Source organism: Theobroma cacao, chromosome 2, assembly GCF_053813885.1.
Source record: "Theobroma cacao isolate CCN51 chromosome 2, ASM5381388v1, whole genome shotgun sequence".
Lineage (NCBI taxonomy): Eukaryota > Viridiplantae > Streptophyta > Magnoliopsida > Malvales > Malvaceae > Theobroma > Theobroma cacao.
The window spans coordinates 40,922,936-40,948,005 of NC_142640.1; the positions used below are offsets into that span (position 1 = coordinate 40,922,936).

The following is a 25,070-nucleotide window of genomic DNA, read 5'->3' on the forward strand; positions in this document are numbered from 1 at the left end:
GTTGGAAATGGTGGAAGAGAATAATGCGATTGGAAGAGAATGAGGGAGAGGAGGAAGAAAGAGAAAAAATGATTTTATATGGGTAAGGCTGTAGTTTTCTAAACTTTGTTAGCTTTAAAATTATTATAGTTTTTATTATGACAAAATGATTAAATTTGCTTGAATATTATTTGAGTGATCCTTGACAAGTTTTTAAAACGTTTAACTCTCATACATATGTTCTTATATAGTTACAAGCTTAACACTTTAAATTATTGAACTATATCTATAAGCTTGTATGATTTAATTGTATGAGTGCTTATGATTCCCATTTATTAAAGTCTTATTTAAAGATTAAATGAAAATCTAGATATACTCATTAAGGGGGGAGTTTTGAATATATTTTTTAATGATGATAAAAAAGGGGAGAAGGAAGATTAAGTTAAATAAAGTTTGATAGGTCTTTATGTTTAATTTATATGTGTAATGCTTAATTATGGTTTTATTTAATATTATGGGCTAGTTATTATAGATATTCAATATATCTTACTTAGTTACTGCAGATATTGTATATCTTATTTAGCTACTGTAGATATTATAAATATTTCATTGTAAATTTTTAAAGAAAACTAGATACATTAGCTAAGGGGGAGCAATCCACATTATGTATAAAGATTTAAAGCATTCATACTGAACATAGATATTGTACTCTTAATCTAGGAGTGTTTTGTGATCATCAAAAATATGAAACAGAAAATGTTGACTTCATATGTTTTTTATGATAACAAAACGTCATCATTCTTTGATGACTAACTTCATTCTTAAGTGTGCAAGATTAAAATTGAATCCCTTAATGAAAATGTTGTTTGAAAGCAAGTTAAGAAGCTTGCCATGATACTAGAATAGTTAATCAGTTAAGAAAGGAAAGAAGAAAGGGATTAGTGAAAACATAACATTATTAACTAATTAACATGAAACCTTAACTAGTAAAGGTGAAGCTGGGCACTATATAAAAGCAAGACAAAGAAGCCTTAATCAATTAGCATTAGGCTTAACTGATTAAGAGGGTGCTGGAAACTAAACACAAAAGTTTGCTAATCGGTTAATCAAAAGGGCTAACCAATTAAAGCTCAAGTTTGAAGTACCTATAAGCGTCAAAAATTCAAATTCAAAGTAATAGTAACCATTCAAATACGCCAAACCAAAAGATTTCAAGTTGGAGAATTCTTAATTGGTTAGAGCCTATTTTAATCGATTAAGGACAAAGGAAGAAAAACTTCAATTAGTTAAAAAGGAGGACTAATCAATTAAGGAAAGGATAATGAAGAATGTTGCTTGAAAACAAAAAGTTTTTAATAAGTTAAAGCCACAATGAAACAGACTACAAGTCAGAGAGGGCTTAATCGATTAAAACTTATTTTTAATCGATTAAAGGTTCATTACCAACACATTCGAATTTAACCGCTAGAAGATAAAATAACAACAAAAAACTATCTCCAATAGCCAGAATCAGTCTCCCAAGTATTTAAAGCTTTTCCAACAGTAAAAAATGATAGAGAGAAGTTACTAAGAGTTTAGAAAAGCTTAGAAGAGCAAAAATCTTCTCTTTTGCACTTGTACTTCACTCATATCTTTATGAAAGTGTTTGAGTTGAAGCTTGTATAAATAAGGTTAGTTAGGTGATCATTTGTACCTCCTTTTATCTTGTATTTCTTATTCATTTAAAATGTACAAGACACTCTAAAAGGTAGTCTAAGTTAGGGTAAGCTTAGGATTTGTTGTAAAAGGTTTGAAACTTAGGTTAGAAACTCACCTTGTAAAAGCTTAGTGGAAGCTGTTAATTCCACTAGTTCTAGTAAAGTTGGGTTGCAAATCCTTGATGGAGAAGATCAAGGTAGTGGATGCAGGTTAGGTGGATCGAACCATTATAAAAATTGTATTTTGTCCATTTCTCTTAACCTTTATTTACTTGGTGTTTGTTAACATCAACAAGTCTTCAAACCATCCATCGTAAATTTTCCGAACATATTTTAAATTTTAAGAGCTATCCTTAAAAATATTTTTGAGTGCTATTCACCCCCTTTAGCCTTCCTTTTGGGACCAACAAACTTACGAGGGGTAGTTTCATCTTAATGATTCTGAAAGTTATTTTATCAAGCATGGAATAAATAATACCAAGGGGGGTTGGGTTTAGTTAAAGATGGCTTTTTATTGATTTTGAGGAATAGGTAAAACTTAAGAATTGCTATTCTTTACCAAATAGCTAACTAAACAAGAAAAGCAAATAGTAGTTGAGAATAGAGGGAGAATAGCTTAGCTATTCCCCATACCAAACATGTTGTGAAAATTTATCTCATCTTCATTGCCAAATACTTACATAAGTTTTGTGGTTTAAACCCCAGAGAACTTAGAACGGGCTTGGTTTAGCTTCAAGATTTTGCAAAGAAGTTTAAACCTTCCATACATTTGAAAATTTAAGATCAAAATACGCACAAAGTCCTTGTACTCATGCATTTTATCCAATTTCGTTATTGTATTCAAAAGCGAAGTAATTCGGTCTCTTGATTTTAAGAATTACTCCAATTTATTCTTTCTCTCAATGACATCCAATTTTGTCATTAAAGGTAATGATGTCACTGTTGATGTGACACTAATATGACAATTTTGGTGACATGGCATCGCATGATAATGTGGTAGTGCCACATGGCACTAATGTGATGATGTGACAATGCCAAGTGGCACTAATATGCTGATATGTTGATACCACATGACAATGTTGAAATGGTAGATTGAGAAAAAAAATTTTACCAAAAAAAAATCTGTGCTACGTCATAATGATTAAATTGAACAAAATGTATAGTATAGAATTAAATTAAACAAAATTGAGGTGTTTAGGGATTAAAATGAAAAATATATTTGAAAAATATAAATATATGAGTAGATGATATAAATACTTATTAATAAGCCAAATGTTTAAGTGTAAAAGATTTATGATGTTAAAAAATATATATAAATATTTTCTTACTTGATTATTTGATTCCAGAATAAGTACACTAATTTATCTTCTTTACAAAAATTAAATTTCAATTCCCCTTTTACAAAAAAATTTCAATATTTATCTTGAATATATACTTATAAAAGGACAACATCGTCATTTACATAAAACCGTTAAAATGCTCAGAATTAGGGTTTTGTTTTCGTAGTTATAAAAGGCAACAACTACTTTTCTTCTTGACCACCCCTAAGTCTTCTTCTCCCTTCTTTGTTTTTCTCATTAGAAGATTAATTTATCAATTAATTGTTACGAAATTAGGGCAATAATGACAGATTTATGTTTCTCAATTTTGATTTGGATTTTTTTCTTAAATTCTTTTAATTTAAAGACTAAATAGCTCCTTGATAACGATGTTTGTGCACATGAGCCTCATTGTTCTTGTTTTTTTTTTGTTTTTTCTTTTTTAATGAGAATTATAAAATAAATCATCGTTCTAATTTGCTCAATTTGGGCATAAAAGTCCTCTTATTACACCTATAGAATCTAAGTTACTCCAACTTTTCAATTTTTTGTTTATTTTTTTGTTTTTATTTTGTTTAATATTTCAAGTTACATTTTTTAGGCTATAATTTTTTAGATTAAAGACTGTATTTATAGTTGATAAAGTTAAATATAATTGTAAATATTTATATCATTTTACTTTTTATTTACGAATTTTCTGTAGATCTAAATTAATAACTTGAATTTAGTAAAATTTGATTGTGGTTTTTGAACTTAAATAAAATCGTTTTATAAGAATCTTTGAGTAAATTTAAATAAAAAGTAAATTGTGTAAGGGTTGAATAATTTAAAAAAAAAAGGATATTTGTAAATTGTGAAAGTTATAACTAAATTAACTTATTTTACTACTTTTAATTCAGTTTAAGTTAAAAACTAAGTCAAATTAGAATATAAATTTTAAATTTTTATACCGTTATAAATAAAAGAAAAAAGCGAATTTATTTAGCCTTTTAATATTATTTTATTTTCATATAATGCAAGTTATCCATCCAAATTTGGCTTTAGGTATGAATTTTTTTTGAAAAGAAAATAAATTAATGTACATGTTCTGAAATCAAATAATAAAGTAAAAAATATATATATATATATATATATATTTTAACACTATAAATCTTTTACACTTAAATATTTGACTTATTAATAAGTATATATATCATCTACTTAAATATTTGTATTTTTGAAATATTTTTTTTAATTTAGTTCCTAAATATTTTTATTTTATTCAATTTAGTCCCTATACTATAATTTTTGTTCAATTTAATTTCTATGACGTGACACAAATTTTATCTCTAAAAATTTTTTTCTCGATCTACCATATCAACATTTACATGTGGCACCAACATGTTAGCATGTTAAGGTCATGTCAGCATTCCACATCATCATATTAATGCCATGGGGTACTGCCACGTTATCATGTTAATGTAATATGACATTGCAATGTCATCAAAAGTACCACGTCAGTGCACTCGAGTATTTGACTCATTAGTTGATGCATGATCCCCTACTTAAAGAGTAGAGTTCGAATCTCCCCTCCCTCAATTATAAAAAAAAAACTATTTAAAAAAAAAAAGTAACACGTCAGCACTATGCCATCACCTTTAATGGAAAAATTAGATGTCGTTAAGGGAAGAGACTAAATTAGAGCAATTCTCAAAATTAAGAAACTAAATTACTTCGATTTTGAGTATATGGATTAAATTGGACAAATGCATGAGTATAGGGACTTGATGAGTATTTTGACCAAAATTTTATTATTATTGACGCTAAAAGTTTAAATTAACATTTAATGCCATGTATGATTTTTTTTATGTATAAAAAATAAATCCAAATAGACATTTAAAAAAATAAAATAAAATAAGTATTCTTAACACAATTCACAGAAGTTGATAGTTAAATGCAGATTTTTTTTTTAGAAATTAAGCACAAACAATAGAAATCTTATATTTTACAATCTTTTATAAAAAAATTAAGAATTTAATGCAAAGAATACGTCTAGAATAAATTCATTTATTTTGGTAATGGTAGACAAAAATTATTCATTTTTCCATTGGTATAATACTTTAGAAATTTCCTAAATTATTCAAAAAAATTTAAATAAAATTTTATTTTTCTATTATACTCAATTAAGTTTATATATTTTTATTTCAAGTAAAATAGACTCTTATAGCTAAAAGTTATCATTAATTAAAAAATCACTTATCATTTTATACTTACATGACCTTAATATGAATAGTAAAAAATACCACATGATCATGTAATCATATTAAGTCGCCGTCTATTATGAAATCTCATCACTGAGTGGCATAAAATTACAAATGATGTTTTGACCAACGTTAATTAATTAATAATCCTGGAAGCATAAGAGTTTGATTTAATACGATGAAAGAATAAAAAATTTATTTAAGAGATTTTTAAAATTTTTTTTGAAAGGTGATTTTTTTAAGTGTTATATCCTTTTTGCTTATAAAACAAACCTACCCTTCATAATATCACTGGTATAGATATATGTAAATGTTTATCCATAAAAGAGATTTTGAGATAATAAATTAAGAAAAAATTGCTAATATTATTATCAAAACCTTTTATTGTAATAGTAAGAAAACAAATCCGGAGGTGGTAGCTGTAATTTTCCAAATCGTGAGCCCATCACTTGTGAAAATAGTAAAATTGGGTGCAATGACAGTCTTAAACAATAAATAAATAAATAAATAAATAAAAGAGGAAGGAAAAACGTTTAATAAGTGGACATCGACTTCGTTCCTTGGCCGTCATTTACAAACATTTCACAGGCCAATGAAATCACGCCTTGACCCGTAACAACATGAAGCCGAAGATGAAATAAGTAAATTTGACCCAATAGCAGATCTCGAGTCATTTTTTCATGTTACCCGCGGGGGATCCACCCATCAGTCGCAAGTCGCAAATGAAAATTTGAGTGCTCTCTTTTTTCCTTTCCCAGTTCCCGTTTCGTTTTGTGTTTTTTTTACAAAGACAAATGAACCAGCCAGCATTTTCATCGTCACTGGGAAATAGAAAAGAAAAGGAAAACGGAGACTTCGTTTCTCTGTCGCTCAGATCCAAATCTCTGTTGGGTTCTCTTTCTTAGATCTCCCAATTCCAACATTTAAATCTTGAATTACAGATTCTTAGAATCGGGAAACAAAATCGATTTAATTCCGTTGGGGTGAATTTGTCGATTGATTTGGTCTCAGCATTTGCTTTAGTTTTAATTTGATTGGATCTGATTTGAGCTCTCTACAAAGCTTCAACCCTGGACCCAATTATGAATCCTTTCTCGTCCGGTACCCGTCTACGGTGAGCTCCAGTTTCTACTGTTACCATTTCTTCTTTTAATTTCTCCCTTTTCCTTTTAATTTGAAAATCAGATCAAGAACACGTTATTTTTTAAATTGAATTGATTGGTCTTATGATTAAAAGAGCTGGGGTTTGGTTCAATTGTGGTTGTTTTGATTGCCGTGGTTGAAATTATGTGAGTTCGGTTATAATTTGTACAACTTAAGAGGTGATAGCATCTGAATTTAGAGCTAAGTGGAGTTCGTCAACTTGTTTTGGTTTCATAATTTGGTTCTTCGAGTTGGCTTTGCCTTTTCTTCTTGATGTGCTTTGAGTTAGTTGCAACTATTGATGAAAATGTAGAAATGTCTGCAGTTAAGACGAACCCATTCAGTGATTGGTTTAAGAGTGGCTTGATCTATTGTTTTTCATGAATATTGATAGTATGAAATGATGCGCCAAATAGCATTGGTGCCAGAAGGTCCTATTTTCTAGAGGGAAACCAATCTATTGGCTGGTTTAGTACTAACAGCCTTACTTTCTCCTCTTCTTGCATTCTATAAATGAAAGTTATGCAGTTTATTCTTGGAATTTTGATACTACGCTATGTTGAACTTTTAAACATGAGTAAGTAGTGGCAATAGTTTGAGAGAGTGGTAATTTAAATATAACATACAGTCATAGGTAGTCATGTATGTAAGTATCCAGTCCAATATGGTTACCTGAAGTACAATCTGAATAACTTGGTTACATGGTTGTACTTGTTATTCTGTTGGTTGTATGTCAAAACTGATTTGTACAACTTATAACACTTTTAGGCACAGCTTGTAAAATTAGATTACTTTTCTTTTCATTTTTCCTCAGGGAGACTGCTAGGTGATTGTAGAAGGTGCCTGTGTCTGTTGCAATGGAACCTAATAGTTGTATTTGTCTCTATTTAGGTTTAACACCATTAAAAAAATTTGAGATAGCAAAAGAATCTGGTTGGCAGATCTGGTTGTGAATGATAATCTCCATACGCTGTCATGGAACTTCTGAGTCAGTACTTTGCATTAGATTACTGGATTCACCCATATTTCATGGATTTGAAGATTTTGATCTCCTTGTCTTTTTTCGTTAGATAACTTTATTCTTGAGTGGCTTCCCATATGGACTGATCAGTAGTGAGTGTTGCTTTTCAGGAACTAACTAGTAACTGGAAATATATGTTCTCGTCTCTCATAAGCATCTGTGAATATTTCATGTTCAGGAAATTGTTGACAAGAACTGTTTGTTTATATTTGGAAAAAGGGGTCTGTAAGCTATATAAGTTTTTTATAGGAAAAAAAAAAAGGAAAGGGGACCATTAATGCTCACATCCTAGTATGGAAAGTTTCTTTTCAGTCAGGACATATGGTTGGTTACTCAGAATGTTTTTTTTCCTTTAATGATTTTCTATCAATGGTATAATTTCATTTTTGCTTAAAACTGCCTGAATCTGATTAGTGAGTAAGACATCTTTTGTGCATTTTCTGTCCTAAGTAATGCTGATGAATCTAAATGATTGAATTGACTATATGCACACTAATTAAAAATGGTCAAACTTACTGCTCAATGCAGGGACATGATACGGGCCATACGAGCATGCAAAACTGCAGCAGAAGAACGTGCTGTTGTAAGGAAAGAGTGTGCTGCAATTCGTGCTGCAATTAATGAAAATGATCAAGATTATAGGCACCGTAACCTGGCAAAGCTCATGTTTATTCAAATGCTTGGATATCCCACTCATTTTGGCCAAATGGAGTGCCTGAAGTTGATTGCATCTGCTGGATTTCCGGAGAAGAGGATTGGGTATCTTGGCCTTATGTTGCTTCTTGATGAAAGACAAGAAGTTCTGATGTTGGTCACAAACTCATTAAAGCAGTATCCTATGTGTAGACTTTCTCAAGCTTAATTTGTTCCCATTTCCTTTTCCCTTTTATCATTTCTTTTCTGGAGGAATAGCGTTGTCCCTGATTATGTGGTATTACTAGGGTAAAATTAAGAAAATGGACATATTTACTTTACTTTGCTGGAACCTTAACTTTTACAAAGAGATCTCAATCATTCAAACCAGTATATTGTAGGACTTGCTCTTTGTGCTCTTGGAAATATTTGTTCAGCAGAAATGGCCCGTGATCTTGCACCAGAAGTAGAAAGATTGCTGCAGTTTCGAGATCCAAATATCCGGAAGAAGGTAAGTGTGTCCTACTCTTTATTTAAGGTCCTGTAAGCCACAGATTCTGATTTTGGTGAGATGTAAAGTAAAGGAGGAAAAGGAGGCCGCTGGACTCCAGAATTTGTGAATTTCTTATGCTTAAACCTTACTGAGTATCCCTCTTAAAAAATTTCAACTTCTCCAACCTCCTTTCTTCTACAGGAATTGGAAAGTTTTGAGTTGTTTTGATGAGCATTCCAAGGTTTATGGTTTGTGTTCTTTATTTCTTTCTAATAATGCCTTTGTAATTTTGTCAATACAAAGGTTAAAAACATCCATGTAATTTCATGATTAAGTACTATATGCCATAAGACTGAGACCTCAACTATGTGATGTAAGTATGTTACTACCTCATAGATAGTGTGATATTTGTTGAATGATATTCTGCAATCTTCATATGGCAGCTATTTTTATGAAATCTGGATATTTCTTTGTCCTTTTATCGTAAACAGAAGAATTTGCAGCATATAGTCATTCAAGGGAAAATGCCAACATACGTTACCCCCTGAGTCTGATGTTGTAGTGACTCCAAGAAAGTCAAACTTCAATTTTGCCTGTTTGATGGTTTGAGGGAAAGACATCTATTTACCCTTTGCCAGCAATTCTGTGAAGGCATTTTTCTGATGTACTAAATTGGTTCATCTACAATTACTCATTTGTATATGAAAGTATTGATTTCACTAAACAGGTTTCTTGCTTTTTTTCTTCTTTTTTCCCCCTAGCAAGTGGTGTTTGGTTATGAATTCTTATCATGCACATGATATGGTAAAGTGTAGGTTATCTTTCATTTTCTTCTGCGCACTGACTGCAATTCCTGATTTTTTTTTCCTTCCCCCCTAGCAAGTGCTGTTTGGTTATGAATTCACATTGTGCACATTATTTGATAATTTGTAGGTTATCTTTCATTTTCTTTAGTGCTCGTCAATCTCTAACTCCTGTTGACTCTATTTGTTGTTTGTAGGCAGCATTGTGCTCCATACGGATCATAAAGAAAGTTCCAGACCTGGCAGAAAACTTTATAAATCCTGCTGCTTCCCTACTTAAAGAAAAGCATCATGGAGTCCTAATAACAGGAGTTCAACTTTGTACAGATCTATGTAAAGTCAGTTCAGAAGCCCTTGAATATTTTAGAAAGGTAAATTGGTTATGGCTTTTTTAGTACATAGCTATAGTATCAGAAATACAAAACTCTATTGAGTGCATAAATTTTTTGCTATGCTTGTTTGCCCATGCGGAAAAAAGGTATCATGAACAAAATTTTTGTAAATATTTAGTTCCTGCTCTGGTTTTCTTGGAGAGTCTATGCTGGCATAGCAGTCTACTTTGCCAGCAATCCTTTTATACTGTTTCTGGCTGAAGAGTACTGACTATCAAAAGGATTGAGAAAAAGGATCAAGTTTACTGGTGTTTTGTCCTAAACTTTGGGGTATCTCTTGGTGCTAAGATACATTCTTCAGGCTAATTTTGCAATTTGGTTTCTGTAGGAGTCATGTAGGAGTCATGAACTTGTTTAGGTTTAGAGTCATGCATTAACAGAGGAAGAACTACCATGTTCACTTGTCAAAATGGATATGTGGTCAGCTTTCTAATTGTGATAATAACTTCTTTAATCATCATTGCAGAAGTGTACTGATGGTTTGGTCAAAACTCTGAGGGATATTGCGAACAGTCCCTATGCACCTGAGTATGACATTGCTGGCATTACAGATCCCTTTCTTCATATAAGATTGCTGAAACTTCTGCGGATATTGGGTCAGGGAGATGCTGATGCTAGTGACTGTATGAATGACATACTGGCTCAGGTCAGTTGTGTTGTTTTTCCTGTGACCTATCTATTTTTATCGTAATATCTTCAAAGTCCTGAAAGAAGTATTTAAGGATGATGAATATTCTATATATTTATTGTTTATCTCACCAATTAGTAACGACATTAGGGTTTTTGTTTGCATCTCTTTCTTTTGCTGTAAATTTCATGTGCATGCCTATGGCAGTACTACACCAGATTTTCTTAGTGAAGGTTCTGAAAAAACTGTTGTGAAAGCAAAAAAAAAAAAAAGATTGCTTTATTGAAGGAATGGGATTTATTGTTTCATAATATGATATAAGATGGTATTGCATGATGAAAGTATACAAGTTCTGTCCTTGTAGAAAATACATTGGATATTCCACTCAAATCTTGCTCCTGCTCATGAGAACAACCTCAATGAAATTGGTCGGGGCATATTCATTGCTAATATGGTATACTATATGGGGTATATTGGATATTGCTTCAAAAGCTGATTTCTGGCAATAAAAGTAGAAGCTAAAAATGTTGCAGAGAACTCCTTTCATGGTTTCAACAACATTTCATCTCTTGATGAGGTTAAGGTTTTCCTTTGTCTACTGATTTGACAGTGTTAGATCTCGTTTTTGTTTATGGAATTTGCTTCTTTTTCCCCTTAGGTGGCAACGAAAACCGAGTCAAACAAAAATGCAGGAAATGCTATTCTTTATGAATGTGTTGAAACCATCATGAGCATTGAAGATAATGGTGGTTTACGTGTGCTTGCTATTAATATCCTGGGAAGATTCTTGTCAAATCGTGACAATAATATTAGGTAAACTCTTTCAAATGTTATCTTGATTTTGTATGTCTCTTGCTACTCTATTTCCTTGTTGATCTATTATATTATGAAACTGAACCTTGCACATTTTTTCAGATATGTTGCTTTAAACATGCTTATGAAGGCTATGATGGTGGATGCTCAAGCGGTGCAGAGGCACAGGGCAACAATTTTGGAATGTGTAAAGGTATTGGCTGAGGATATTTAATTTCATGTTTGATGATTCACAAAAAGGTTTCTGATTTAATTCTTGCTCACTCAAGGAGTTCAGCTTTGGTTTCCTGATTCTCTGGTTCTGTTATTTATTGCTACCTTTGATGTATCCCATATGTGAGGGATAAAGACTCTCTTATTACTTGCTAAAGCAGTGAGGACTAGTTCTCTATATGGATATCACTGGATCTTTTATTTTTGACCTTAAGGGTAAAGACCCTCTAAGCTGTCTCTCTTCTTTTTATTTTTATGTTTTATCTTAGGGAATCCTTAAGTTGTCTTATATGTGACTGCTATGATATATATATTTGGTTGGTTACTCTCCTTGTGTTTTGATTGATATTTGGACAGATATATAGGGATTCAATTTTTAGAGCTGTAGCTATTTCCAGCATTGCCCTTTGGGCTTGAATCAGGGTTGGGGTGGAGTAGGAATTGGGTAGAGATCCTATGTTTGATCCTTGGTACTCTATCCAATAAAAAAGAGTTTCCAGCATTTTCTTAGTTGCTTTTGACGTGGACTCTGATTTAATGATGAAGTGCCATTAGTGTCAAAAAGTTGGTTTTCTAATGTGCAACTAAAGAAGTTTTTGATTTGACATTTTCTTTTTCCAGGATTCAGATGCTTCAATTCAGAAAAGGGCACTTGAACTTGTATACCTGCTAGTGAATGAAAACAATGTGAAGCCTTTGACAAAAGAGCTAATTGAATATTTGGAAGTAAGCGATCAAGAATTTAAGGGAGATCTTACTGCCAAGATTTGCTCCCTCGTTGAAAAGTAAGTTATAAACTATTTGTTAGTTACATGAGAAGTGCTACTTTAGCTTTTAATGTCTGCTATGCTTTGTCTTGGCTCAGTACTTTCATATATTGCGTGTATGTGCTTAGATATGTACATGCATACATAGATGTATGTAGCTGTATATGCCATGTATTCTTCTTCCTCCAACCCCATTTTTTAGGACAGTTTAAAAGGGTTGGTTCTTACTCCTGGAGAAGGCAGTTATTTCACATAATTGATTTGATCTTGTCTATTTTAATGGATTGCTTGCTTTATTAATTTATAGAAGTTCCTTTTACTTATCTCTTTATGTTGGATGATATTTTTCTTGTGGTTAATTGGGCAACCTTTTTCTGTTGAATGGTGACAGTATGCTGAAAGATTTGTTTGGGAAGTTCTTTGCAGCATTGTTTTGTCCATTAACAATCATTTTTGTTGCCTCAGGTTTTCCCCAGAGAAGATTTGGTACATTGATCAGATGCTCAAAGTTCTTTCTGAGGTATTGTTGTCATTCATAGCATCATTTTAGCAGTAAAGATGCTTTAATTATTGTATTCCACTGTATTCATCCCTGTCCATGTTCCTCTTTCGTGACTATATTCTCTCTTGTTTGAGTTGCATCCATTGCTGTCTTTGTTCCTTTGAGTAGGTCTTGCAATACTTTACATTTTCTTACTATTGTTTGTTACATTATCATTTCATCGATGCTTATCGTTTTAATTGTTGATTCATGATTATCTCATGTTTTGCATGTCAGTCCATTAGTTAAAGGTGTAAATTTTGTCTTCATCTTTGCTCATTTGATTACAAACCTTCTTTGTTGAACATTATGACCTTGTTGTGTTTTAATCCTTGCAAACAAAAGAGAAATACATGCTTGCATCATTTAAGTGATAGTTTATAAAAATAATTTGCAATATTAATGCTTCTTTTTTGTGTAATGTTGGCCAAGTGATGCCAAGTTCGCTGTCAATCTGCATAAGTCCATCCGCTTGATTTTTCAAGTTAAACCTAGTGGTTGAACCTGTCTCAGCTATTACTTTTGCTGCTTGTTGCTTTTGAGTGAATGAACTATAAAAGGCTGAAGTGGAATATTCCATCAGATAGGAGTAAATAGCATTAATGAAAACCGCATAAGGCTTCTAGTTACTCACTTTTAACAACTTGACTTTAAGCTTTTTACTTTTAAGAATTGGTGGTTTAGGCCTGAAACATTGCTGGGCCATTGCATATGGTATTTAGATCATGTTGTAGTCTGGTTGGCTGCTGGTATGGTCTTGGTCCTTTTGGTTTTACTTATAATTGTAAAGTATGACCCAATGAAAATATGAAGGATTTCAGTGGGGAGGGTTGTGATGCTCTTTCTATGTCAATTAGGATTTAGGAATGTGATTGACGAAATTATTGAAATCCATATGAGGCTTCAAGCCACCACTACTAATAACTTGAGCTTAATCAAGACCAGTGGTTTGGATCTGGAAAAGTTGCTGGGTTAGTGGTTTTGGGACCTAGGGCATAACAGAAAAGCAAACACTTTTGGAACCCTGTGAAAGTTAGTAGTTTAGTCGCTGATTAATGCATGTAGACCATATGAAGGTTTTTTTATTAAAAACTATATTATAGATGAAGATGGATGATTAAAGAAGGCAAAAATAAATTGGGCGAAAATTCGGAAGAATAGGCATTATAATTTGCTGGGAAGTGTGGGAAATGGGATGTAAGCCAGTGTCTATCTTACCCGGTACTATATTTGCATTTTGCTATGTCTATGTTTTCACATTTTATTGATGAAACTAAAGTGTCAATAAAAAAATTGGGCCATTGGCCACAAACATTCAAGTAACTGATTGAACGCTTGTTCTTTTCCCTTGCCTAGTGTGAGAATCTCCACGATCTGCTGGATTTCTATTCTTGTTTCTACTAAACAAAATTTTAGTTAGGAGAGAAAAAGGGAGTGAGGATGAACCTTTACCATTTTTTGGGAACTGCCACATTTGTTAATTATCTTTGTAGCTCTTTTAACGTTTCTATTAAATATTTTTTTTTCCAAGAGTACTGATATTTATCCTTTGCTTGGTAGGCTGGAAATTTTGTAAAAGATGAAGTCTGGCATGCCCTTATTGTTGTCATAAGTAATGCTACTGACCTCCATGGATATACAGTCAGGGCATTGTACAGAGCATTGCAAACATCAACAGAACAGGTATTTTTTGTTATTTTGGATGTTATATCTGTCTGAATTTGATACTCTTTATCTGCTTAATTATTCAAATGCATATTGATATTTCCGTTAGGAAACACTTGTTCGAGTGGCAGTTTGGTGTATTGGTGAATATGGTGACATGTTGGTGAATAATATTGGGATGCTTGATATTGAAGACCCAATAACTGTAAGTGCATCCTTATCCATGGATTAGTTTGCATGCACTTACTGTCTACATGTTGTGCTTCTACACTGTCAGAAAAAGGGAAATGCCAGCCAGGTAATAGGCTGTGTTATATGAACTTGAGTATGTATAGGGAAGCTTCTAATTGAAGAAAGTTGATTAGGACCTTTTCTGCAAAGATTTTCATAAATTTATGACTTCAAGACTTATGCCATGTTTGCTGTTAAATTGAATTTAAAAGTAATTGATCAGCTGTAAAGGGAATCAGTAATCAATTGTTTGTTTAACTGGTAGTAAAGAACATGGAAGCTATTCCTTTTGCTTCATCAAATAGTGAATTTTCTAGATTTTTCTTTCGGAGTTTTCATTTTCATTTAGAGTGGTTATAACTGAAATATTTCCTGGTTGAAGTTTGTTTTATAACAATCAAATTCATTTTGGCTACTGAGGGATAAATCTATTCTAAAGATAAAATTAATCAAAATAATCTAATACCAAGTATGGCTTGATTTTGGACTTACGGACGATGTGATTTGCAGATCTAGAAATGGGGAAGGAACCATTCAATTCCCTTCTTTACAAGGAATTTCAATGTACCTTCTGTTTTTATTCAAAATTTCTTGTTTAAGTATTTTTTCTGTTATTGCTGGTTGAAATATTATGAGTTTGCTTGCAATCAGATGAAATAACAGGAGTCATGCAATGGAGTGCTTTGTCACTCTGGGTCTTTTCTGCGGACTCACATAAATCCAGGATGATTGTTAAACTAATTTGATTCTTAACTTGCTTTTTGCTGAGCTGAAAGTCCTCCATGTCAGGGTCCTGTTCTTTTGTCCAATGGCTGCATTAACTAAATTGAACTTTTAGACCTATCACTCTGCATGTTCCAATACTGTTTGACTTCAGTCATTTTTTATTTCCTAAGCAGGTAACAGAGTCTGATGCTGTGGATGCCATAGAGGTTGCTGTTAAGCGTCATAGTTCTGATCTCACTACTAAAGCGATGGCTTTGATTGCTCTGTTGAAGCTCTCTTCTCGTTTTCCTTCTTGTTCAGAGTATGTTAATGTTTTGCCAGCATGCATTATCACACTCATTCCCCATGATTATATGTTTCCACTGGCCTCTTAGCTTGGTGTAGGGGTTAAATGATCTTGGCAATTTGGTTTTACCATCCTAATTATTGTGAAATTTATGCATTAATTAGTTGTAGAATTTCTTCTTATATGTTTATATGGCACGAAAATGATAAATTTTCATTGATTGCTATCTGCAGGAGGATCAGGGATATAATTGTCCAAAACAAAGGAAACCTTGTGCTTGAGTTGCAGCAACGATCTATTGAATTTAATTGTATTCTTCAGAAGCATCAGAACATTAGGTATATGATTTAGAAAAGTTGTTTTGTGTTTTACCTCATTAGCTTTTAGATGGTTTCCCGCATTGTGGTATGGTTATGAATTACATAGCTGATGGATAAATTTGTATAGATCTGCACTGGTTGAAAGGATGCCAGTTTTGGATGAGGCAACTTTCAGTGGAAGGAGGGCTGGCTCCTTGCCATCAGCTGTTTCAACTTCTTCCACTGGGGCACCACGTAATCTTCCAAATGGAATTGCTAAACCAGCTGCAGCTCCTATTGCAGACTTACTTGACCTAAGTTCAGATGATGTCCCTGCACCTAGTTCTTCTGGTGGTGATTTTCTTCAGGATCTTCTTGGTGTTGATTTATCACCAGCTTCAGCACCATCAGGTTAGTTGAATCCATAGTTGTGCATCTTGAGAAACATTTGAGGAGTAAATTTTTTTTTTCAAGCATGCTTCTGTTTTGAACGACCTTATTGTTCAAGCTCTTAGGATTTTGCAGTGTAAATTTTGGAAGTTAGCATTTCAGAGTAATGAGTCTGTTCAAGATCCACATATTTGGTGTTTCATCCATTTTATGGATCTCTGACTTGATGAGAATTAATCATCTATATCTGATAATCATAGAGGAGACTATTTCAGGCAAACACCTGTTGATTGAAATCAGTAGGCTCTAAACTTTGTGACTCAAACCAACTATTTGGACTGTTCTATAGAAGAACATAATAAAATTACTTTTTAAATTTGATTTCCTATAATTATAATTTGGAATTCCAAATTGGTTTTGAATGTATAATGGATATGATGATGGTTACCTTGAATAATTACTTAAATTGACATTTGTTTTGAGAGTGTAACAACGCCAAAGAAAAGAAGTTATTTCTTAGTCATTGTTTTTATGGCCATCATTCCAAAAAGAGAACTTTGTATTGCATGGGATAAAAATCTTAGATGTTTCGTTCACTGTTAAAAGTGAATAATTTTCAGTGACTTATCACTTCTTTCCTGTTGATTAAAAGAGCTTGATTTTATTCTGACTGTTTAGGCACAAGTCAGCCTCCAAAAGCTGGTACAGATGTTCTGCTGGATCTTTTGTCACTTGGAACATTGCCTCCTGCACAAAGCAGCTCATCTACTTCTGACATATTATCCTCCAGCCAAGACAATAAAGCACCACTTGCTAACTTAAATGGCCTCACATCGCTTTCCTTACTTTCTCCAAATGCCACTTCTCCTGCGAGTGCTGCTTCAATGATGGATTTATTGGATGGGTTTGGCCCCAGTCCTCAAAAGCATGGTAAAATTTTTGGAACCCTGTTTGGCAGATGTTGTGGATTTGTAGTTGACAAAGTAGTTATAGTTTTCTTTTCTTTGGGCAGAGGAAAATGGTCCAGCTTATCCATCTCTAGTTGTATATGAGAGCAGCTCCTTAAGGATGACGTTCAATTTCTCAAAGCAACCAGGAAACCCACAAACAACGTTGATCCAGGCTACTTTTACAAATCTATCACCAAATGTTTATAATGATTTTCTTTTCCAGGCTGCAGTTCCAAAGGTAACTCAAGATGGTTGTTTACAGAGCTTGCTGTTACTTGGTGTGCTTATAGTATAGAAATTTATAATTGGGTTTCACTGCCATCTGTTAGAGGTAGATTTTGCATCATCACTTTTTGCCTATGTTGCTTTATTTATCATTGATTTATGCGAAAATCAAAGAACTTTGTAACTTAGGGCCTGTCCTCACTGATTATTCTCTTTTTCCCTGAAGAATACTTATTTTATTTAGCCTTGTATGTAGTATTCCTAAATCTAGGCTTCATTAATTTGAAAAAATTTATAATACTGTATGTTCCTTAAAAGGTTATTGAAGTTTGTAAATCTTATTTTATAGTTTTTGTTAGGCTTTGCATATTCTATTCTTTGTAATGCTGATATTCTTTGCTGCTTCTAAAATCTGCAGTTTCTTCAGTTGCACTTGGATCCAGCCAGCAGCAATACTTTGCCTGCAAGTGGTAATGGTTCCATCACACAAAATTTGAAAGTCACTAATAGCCAACACGGGAAGGTATGTTTACTGAGTTTTATTGATCTTAATGTTACTAATTCTGAATCTCAGGACTTAGCAAAAGAAAGCTTTAGATACCACTTGGGCTAAGTCCAAGTTGTGAGGATGGGATGGGATATGGATAGAGATCCTTGCTTCGAGTCATAGTACTCCCTTTTGTACCAAAAAAAAAAAAAAAACTAAGAAAGCTTCAGTATATTGTCACATATATTAAGTTGTTTTACCATCAGTTAAAGTTGCTTTACGGTAATGATGATGATGCTCTCTGTCCTCTATATACCCATCCTCCACTCGGCTTTTTGTGATGCTATTTTGTTGTTTTATCATTCAAAAGCAAATTTTTACTTCTGATCATAGGGGTTTAAGCACTTGGTAGACTCTAGTGTCAGTCGACGAAGCTGTTTTCGCACAATTTTTATCAATGCTTTGGGCTTCTTTATTTTGTTTCTTTTATTAGTGTTTAACTCAAGTATCTGTCTTTTGATGTATTGCATGTAGTTCCACTATTGCCAAGATTTGAAATGTATGTGCAATTTTTCTTTTTCTCTTTTATGGAGGAGACAATAGTGGTTTAGGGTCTGGGGTGATTGTAATTTATTTCCCTAAATTTTAGGATTTCCTTTTGTGCCTTAGAAAAGAAAGTCAAGTACCTAGGAACCTTGAGGCAGGAAAATTTTTTTCCCTCAAGTCTCTAACCACCTAGTTTTCCAATTATTTGGTTTTTTTTTTTTTAATTTTCTTTGGGTAGCAGAACAGCACCGTTTAGAGCTGAGACTTGTCTTTAAAAAGTAAAAGAACTGAAGCAAAAGAAAAGAATTAAAATATCTTATATTGACAGTGAATCTGTCTTTGCTACATATGTTTGGAAAGAGATTCTTAATGTGGTATGCCAATATGTAATAAATAATTTGGTTGCTGCTACACCTCTTTCATTGTGTCTTTTATACAGAGGCTTAGTTCCTAAATGTATTATACTTTCAGAAATCCTTGGTAATGCGCACAAGGATAGCTTACAAGATGAACAACAAAGACGTTTTGGAAGAAGGACAAATCAGCAATTTCCCTCGTGATTTGTGACCTGTGAGATTGATTGGTCATTGATTTACGGAGATGTTGAAGATATTCATGTACTACCTTTTCTTTCTTTCTTTCTTTCTTTTATCTGAGAAACTTGGTTGTTATCATTTGTAGTGATAGTGCAATCTTTGGTTTCAATTCTTGTATCCGGGGGCATATAGCGTGTAGCAAGTGGCATGAGATTTTGCTGGGGTCTGTGTTGTGTTAAATGGGGTCACAATTTTTCTCCTCTTAGGTGATTTATGTATATTATTATAAACCCCTTTTTTTGGCTGTGCGACGGGAATGTGGGAATTGAATTTTGCCTTTGGTACAAAGAGAAAATTTGTTATATTTGGAGTACAAGGTGTGCTGTTGTTGCAATTTTAAGCACGGATTTATGACCTTGGGAATCTAATTTGTAGCAAGCATTATTAGCAAAGGAGGGATTTGTGAGACCTAACTTAAGAAGGGATGATAATGGTTAGACTAAATCTGAAATGTTAATAGTTGAACAATTGATTTGTTATAGTAATTGCACATGGGTATTGGGTGGTCTTACTCTTCATCTCCCAAGAGCAGGCGCATATGCTTGGTATCAGGGAGGGAGGGAGGGACACTAACTTAGACTTGAAGTCTATTAGGCAAATAAATGCACAAGGAAAAAGAAAGAAGACTAGCATAAAAGAAACCTTGGATTCTTCCACCAAAGCTCGATAACCCATGCACGTTTGCTATCAATCATGGAACCGATTTGCATTTGGTACAAGTTTTGACTTGTGTGCCTCTCTCTCTCTCTCTCATGGAGTTGTTATTATTATTATCATCTCGTGGCTCACCAAAACCCTCATGCCTGTCATGCTCATACATCCCTTTGACTTTTCCCTCACTTGCTGTCATCTTATTTCACTCCTCCTCGGCACTGCGCTTCATGTTTTTTGGGATGCTCATGTGCCAGTCTCACATGCCTTGCCTCTCTATATTCATATGTGGGCACCAAACCATCAGCCTTAAATAATAGAAATATCTCTCAAACATATTTACTTATGCAATTAACTTTTATGATTAAACAAATATTTTATCTTTCTATCATTTTAATGAAAAACTGTTGTTGGGGGTTTAGTTAATATCATTCTTTTCCAACTGCATGAATGTTCCCTTAATTCTCCAAGTATCAGAATAAAACACTGTATGCAAAGCTGCTAGCAGCACACCGTATTTGATATTACCATGTCATGACATTTCACTTAATTATGTGGTAAACACGAGATGAGGACTATAATTAGATTATAGAAAACTCTGATGACCCCACAATCCACAGACTTGTGTCTCCCTCAGATGTCAACTTTCCAAATAATGGCCACACACACAAGAGTCCCTCAAAGCACTTTTTAGGGATCCCACCGCCCTCATCATACAAAAGCGAAAAAGGTTCCTCTTACAAGATCAAAGGGAGGGAATTTATCTTAGCAAAAAGAGGGAAAAAAAACCCAAAAAAATGAAAAAGGCTGCAGAGACGCTCAGAGAAAGCGCCACGTGATTTGACTTCACAGTGATTCCTATCTTCCTTTTTCTGTTTTATTCTTGTTTTGGTGTATATTGTTGGCAGAGAGTAAAATCCAGGAATCACTTGCATCAATATTTGCAGTCCATAGGATGAAAACAAAGGCCTTAAGATTAGGCACTAAATGGAATTTTACTGAACACACCAAGGACATTGCCATTTGCCATGAAGTAACAACATTTTTATTTTGTACAGTCATAAAGTACGCTCATTAAAGAAAGCATATTTCAGCATTAGCGGTAGTAAAGAATCATTTTCTTTGAAGGAAAAGCGAAAGGAAACGCTAAAAGGAAAAGCTTTATTTAATGTATAGATCCATTGAATATGTGATGACGTACAAAGGAACAGTAAATAACTTCATTTAACCTGAGTTCTTCTATCAGTCCATGGCAAGCCAACAGTAACAGAGGAAGATCCTATTGTATCTGAAGGACTTGGGAATTTACCCTTCTTAGACGACCATTGCCAGATCTTGGACACTGAAAAGCTTTCACCTTTACTTCTCATGTTGATTTTCTTTCCCTCTACATCCCCATCATTTGATGAATTCCCATTTTGTCCACTTCTCCCTTTCACAAGCTTCATTCTAGCACTACCATTGCATCCTCTGCTGGGGCATAGAGCCACCTGCAAGTCTGAATCAGCAACCACATATTGGTATGACCCCATCGAGTAACATCTCCTTGCACCCAAATTACTGCGACTGGTCTCTCCTTCTCCTCTTAATACACCCTCTCCTTCTCCTTCTCCTTCTCCTCTTCCATCATTTGAACTTCTAAATTTGCCTAGTCTTACAGAAAACACCCTCTTTCCAATGTCATTCTCTGCTGGTTTTGGGACAAGGGACACCCCATTTCCGCCATTGCTTGATAAAATATTTTCGTCCCTCGGATATTCAAAGTCAAAAACTGGGTTTTCAATTGGAAGCCCGGATGTGAAAAGGGTCCCTCTACAAAGAGGGCAAGTAGAATTAGACATCAACCATGTGTCTATACAATCTATGTGAAAAGCATGACTACACATAGGAAGTAATCTCAACTTGTCTTGTTCCAAGAATTCACAAAGACACACCGCACAATCAAATGGCTCTTTCAACCCCATTATTTCCTTATAAAGAAACACTGGTAGAGCATCTATAAAAGCTTGATCTAGACCTGAATCATGAAGATGGAAGAGTTGTTGTAACTGTCTTTGGAAAGCATCAGACCCTGACAATTCAGGGTATCTGTTGGATTCAGACACTGATGAGGGAGACCTTTGCTTCATGAGAAATCTAACAAGCAAGTGAAGAAGGCCAGATATGAAAAATATAACAGCAAGAACAACTATGATGAACAAAACAACTGGGCTTATTTTACTAGCTGAAGATGACGATGATGAAGGGTTTAGTTGCTTTTGGTAATCACTATTGTAAGGCAATGAAGGGGAGGAGGAAGGAGAGGAATAAGAAGAAAGTAGAGAGTGATGATGGTAACTCAAAGGACCATCTTTTATCCTGATTTGGGAGTGTATCCAAGACATTTTAGGAAATGAGCATGCTAGAACACCCGTTCCTTCAACCTTCTTGGATCAAACTAACTCCAGTCACCTATATGGAATCTCAGGAAACCATGTTCCCTTGCTTCCTTTGAGATTAAACCCAGCTCATAAGTTAAACTGAACAAGCAATGGGCACATTATTTCTTGCACCCTCAACAAACCCAGCTCAGTTCAGCCAATAATGTGTGACAAAAATCTAACCTTGACTAAGATTTACAAGTAAGAGGATTGCTTAGGTAGAAGACTAGGTAATAATAAAAAAAATATACTAACTTGTGATGGGTGAAACAAGAACACAAGGCAAAGACTCTTCTAACACTTTTAACTGAGTCAAGGTTTTAGATTACCTACCTCAGAAACTGGAAAACTTTGGCACTAGTGGAACCCCATTTTTAATAAGTCGATTCAGTATGTGATGCAATGAACCCCATTTAGTCCATTGAGGGATTTTAATTGTTTTATATTAGGAAGGGAACGCTTTGCTTGTTTGATAGAGGGACGGAGGAAGGGTGTGGCAGGTAGCAGCTTCCAAAGAGGACAGGCTCGGTGACCAAAGAGAACATCAGGGGCAGTTTAGTTATTTAGCATGATTCGGGGTTTTGCAGTTGTGCATAGGAGTTGTTTATTTATGTCGGGGGCATTATCCCTTTACAAAAAACAAAAAAGAAAAAGGTATAGGCACAGCTTGGATTGCCATTTTGTCTTGTGAATTGTGGTTTTGGGGCTCAATTTTTGGTACTATACGTGCTGTAAGACAGAAAAGGACCCTACAAACTTTCGGCAGTTAATTTATCAGTGGGAGGCCTGCTCGCTCAAGCCGTCCCAGCAGACACAGAAAAGGGGATTGGGCCTGGGTACAAAGCACACCATTCATAATAACAAGAAATAGTAGGAGAGGAGTGTAAAAGTAAAACCTATCTTTTCAACATCAAAAGCCAGCCAGCGTGAGCCTGGGGAAATTAATTAATACACTGTTTCTTTTCTTTTATCATCTAATCTAGTGACTAAAGGCTTAAAGATTTGTCAAAATGGTTGACTTCAGAGGGCTTCTTTCCTTCCAAGTGCTTGATGTGATTGTTAGGAAATCGCTTTACATACTTAGATGTTGCTCCCCTCTAATGTCTTTGCTTATGCAGTCGTTACTTACCAGTCTCTGTAGCAAAAACTTCTTTGACGCCTATGAATAATGTTAAGGTCACTAAAGCCAGGAAACAAACCTCCTTTGTCGGTTAGGGGTGTAAATTAAATCAAGCTATCCTGACTCCTCTTGATGACTACTTAAGCTCCAGCTTGGATCACTCAAGTAAAATCTAGTCTTTTGATCAAGGAAAAGCCAGGATTATTCCAATCCACATATATAACCTGCAAATGGTGCAAGAACACGTTTATACAGTTGTAAAGGATCGACTTAAGCCTTACAAACTCGACCCACTTCTAGCGCCAGTGTGGTAATACATCTCTTTAAAAGATTAGTATGTATTTTATTTAAACTTCATTTTTTCAAATATCAAATGTATTTCAATATAAAACTATTTTTTATTGTTTTAATTTTCAATAATTATATACTTTAACTTCATATGGACGGTCTTGAGTATGCCTAGGCTAAGCTCGAAAACAATGGCAAGCTTAATTAGTAAAACCTAGTTAAGCTTAATACTAATATAATAGTATAAGGTTTGTCATATAAATATATATAATAATCTTATTAAGGTTATTTAACAAAAGTTAATAAATTAATTCGATAAATAAAACACATGCAACATTTTTTTAATTACGTTTGTAAAGTTTAAAAACATTTTTTTATAGCCATATACAGTATTTTCTTCATGAGACAAATCCAAGACCAGGAAAGGAGAGAATTGCACTTGGATTGAGAAAGGAAGAAGATCAAAAAAAAAAAAAGGAAGGGGGGAGGTGGTTAGATAAAGTGTCACCAAAAAGACGTCGTTTTGTTAAATAGGAAAAAAAAAATATCCGAAGAGGAAGGAAATGGCAAATTCGACTCCATCCACAGCTGCCATGGGTCAAGCCCACATGAGGTATATGCCTTACCCCATTTTTATTTTGTCTATTTAATTTCTATGTTTTTGTATATTTAAATTTATGAAATTATTAAAAATGTAATTAAAAGATAATAAAATGATAAAATTAAAATTTACAAATTGAAAATTTAATAATTGAAAATAATAGTTATTTAGGGAAAAAAAACCTCCTAAAAAGGAAATTTTAGAAAAATTACAAGTGGCCATTTTCATAAACTTTTTTTAGGTGAAAATGGTTATGGAATGCTACCATAAGTGCTAGGGAAATCCCAATAATTATTTTCACAAGAAAAATATTCTTAGATAATTATAATAACATGTATGGATACCAAAAAAAAAATGCGTGAAAAATGACATTTTAAATAATTTACATATTGCATCGTCACATTTATTTACTTGCATCATACGCATATCATTTAAGTTTTAGTTAGTCAAAGTAAATGAGTGTGGTTGATGATGGAAAATTAAAAAATTTATAAGTGACAATTTTTTTTTTGAAATTTTTAAGTGAGAAATTTTTTTTTAAAATTCTATCAAAAGTGTTGGGAATTCAAAAAAAAAATTTCAATACATTAAAACCTCTATAAATTAATACTCGATAAATTAATAACTTTGATTAAATAATATTTTGGATGGGTCTCGATTTGGGACCAACGTGGTAAATTAATAATTTGCTAAATTTATAAGATAATATATTTAAAAAAAAACACAGAAATCTCATTTGATATATAAATTAATAATCTCTTTATATATCAAAACACATAGGTTCTACTTAAGAGGCCTTTGTAAAATATGTTTCCAATGTTATATATTTCTTCTTGAAATTAATGTCTCATTGGATCTCATCTTTAACTTTTTTTAATGCATTAAGAAGCTTTGGTATAATGTTCTC

General features: G+C 33.4%; 2 protein-coding genes and 1 non-coding gene across 3 annotated transcripts; 2 read left to right on the forward strand and 1 right to left on the reverse strand.

The window, feature by feature from the left end:
* The first annotated feature begins 3,434 nt into the window (after positions 1–3,434).
* On the forward strand, positions 3,435–3,526 carry LOC148764285 (small nucleolar RNA snoR8a). Its single transcript, XR_016024976.1, has one exon. It is a non-coding gene; the product is annotated as a small nucleolar RNA snoR8a (small nucleolar RNA).
* Positions 3,527–5,976: 2,450 nt separating this feature from the next.
* Positions 5,977–19,399, forward strand: LOC18609417 (AP-1 complex subunit gamma-2-like). Its single transcript, XM_007044516.3, has 18 exons — positions 5,977–6,349; positions 7,928–8,230; positions 8,402–8,543; positions 9,526–9,699; positions 10,187–10,366; positions 11,007–11,161; positions 11,264–11,354; positions 11,996–12,159; positions 12,607–12,661; positions 14,243–14,365; positions 14,457–14,552; positions 15,478–15,605; positions 15,824–15,928; positions 16,038–16,300; positions 16,958–17,209; positions 17,292–17,467; positions 17,873–17,977; positions 18,959–19,399. The coding sequence occupies exons 1-18, from the start codon at positions 6,318–6,320 to the stop codon at positions 19,052–19,054; spliced, it is 2,640 nt and encodes an 879-aa protein (XP_007044578.2). The 5' UTR covers positions 5,977–6,317; the 3' UTR covers positions 19,055–19,399.
* Positions 19,400–20,874: 1,475 nt separating this feature from the next.
* On the reverse strand, positions 20,875–22,481 carry LOC18609418 (RING/U-box superfamily protein). The gene has a single exon (XM_007044518.3). The coding sequence runs from the start codon at positions 22,116–22,118 to the stop codon at positions 20,955–20,957; it is 1,164 nt and encodes a 387-aa protein (XP_007044580.2). The 5' UTR covers positions 22,119–22,481; the 3' UTR covers positions 20,875–20,954.
* Positions 22,482–25,070: the final 2,589 nt, after the last annotated feature.

Bases quoted from the DNA above. Each gene is read 5' to 3' on its own strand.
- LOC18609417 (XM_007044516.3), top strand. From the start codon at position 6,318: ATGAATCCTTTCTCGTCCGGTACCCGTCTACG. The intron at 12,160-12,606 runs GTAAGTTATAAA...TTGTTGCCTCAG, and splicing joins ATTTGCTCCCTCGTTGAAAA to GTTTTCCCCAGAGAAGATTT. The intron at 14,366-14,456 runs GTATTTTTTGTT...TATTTCCGTTAG, and splicing joins TGCAAACATCAACAGAACAG to GAAACACTTGTTCGAGTGGC.
- LOC18609418 (XM_007044518.3), bottom strand. From the start codon at position 22,118: ATGTCTTGGATACACTCCCAAATCAGGATAAAAGATGGTCCTTTGAGT.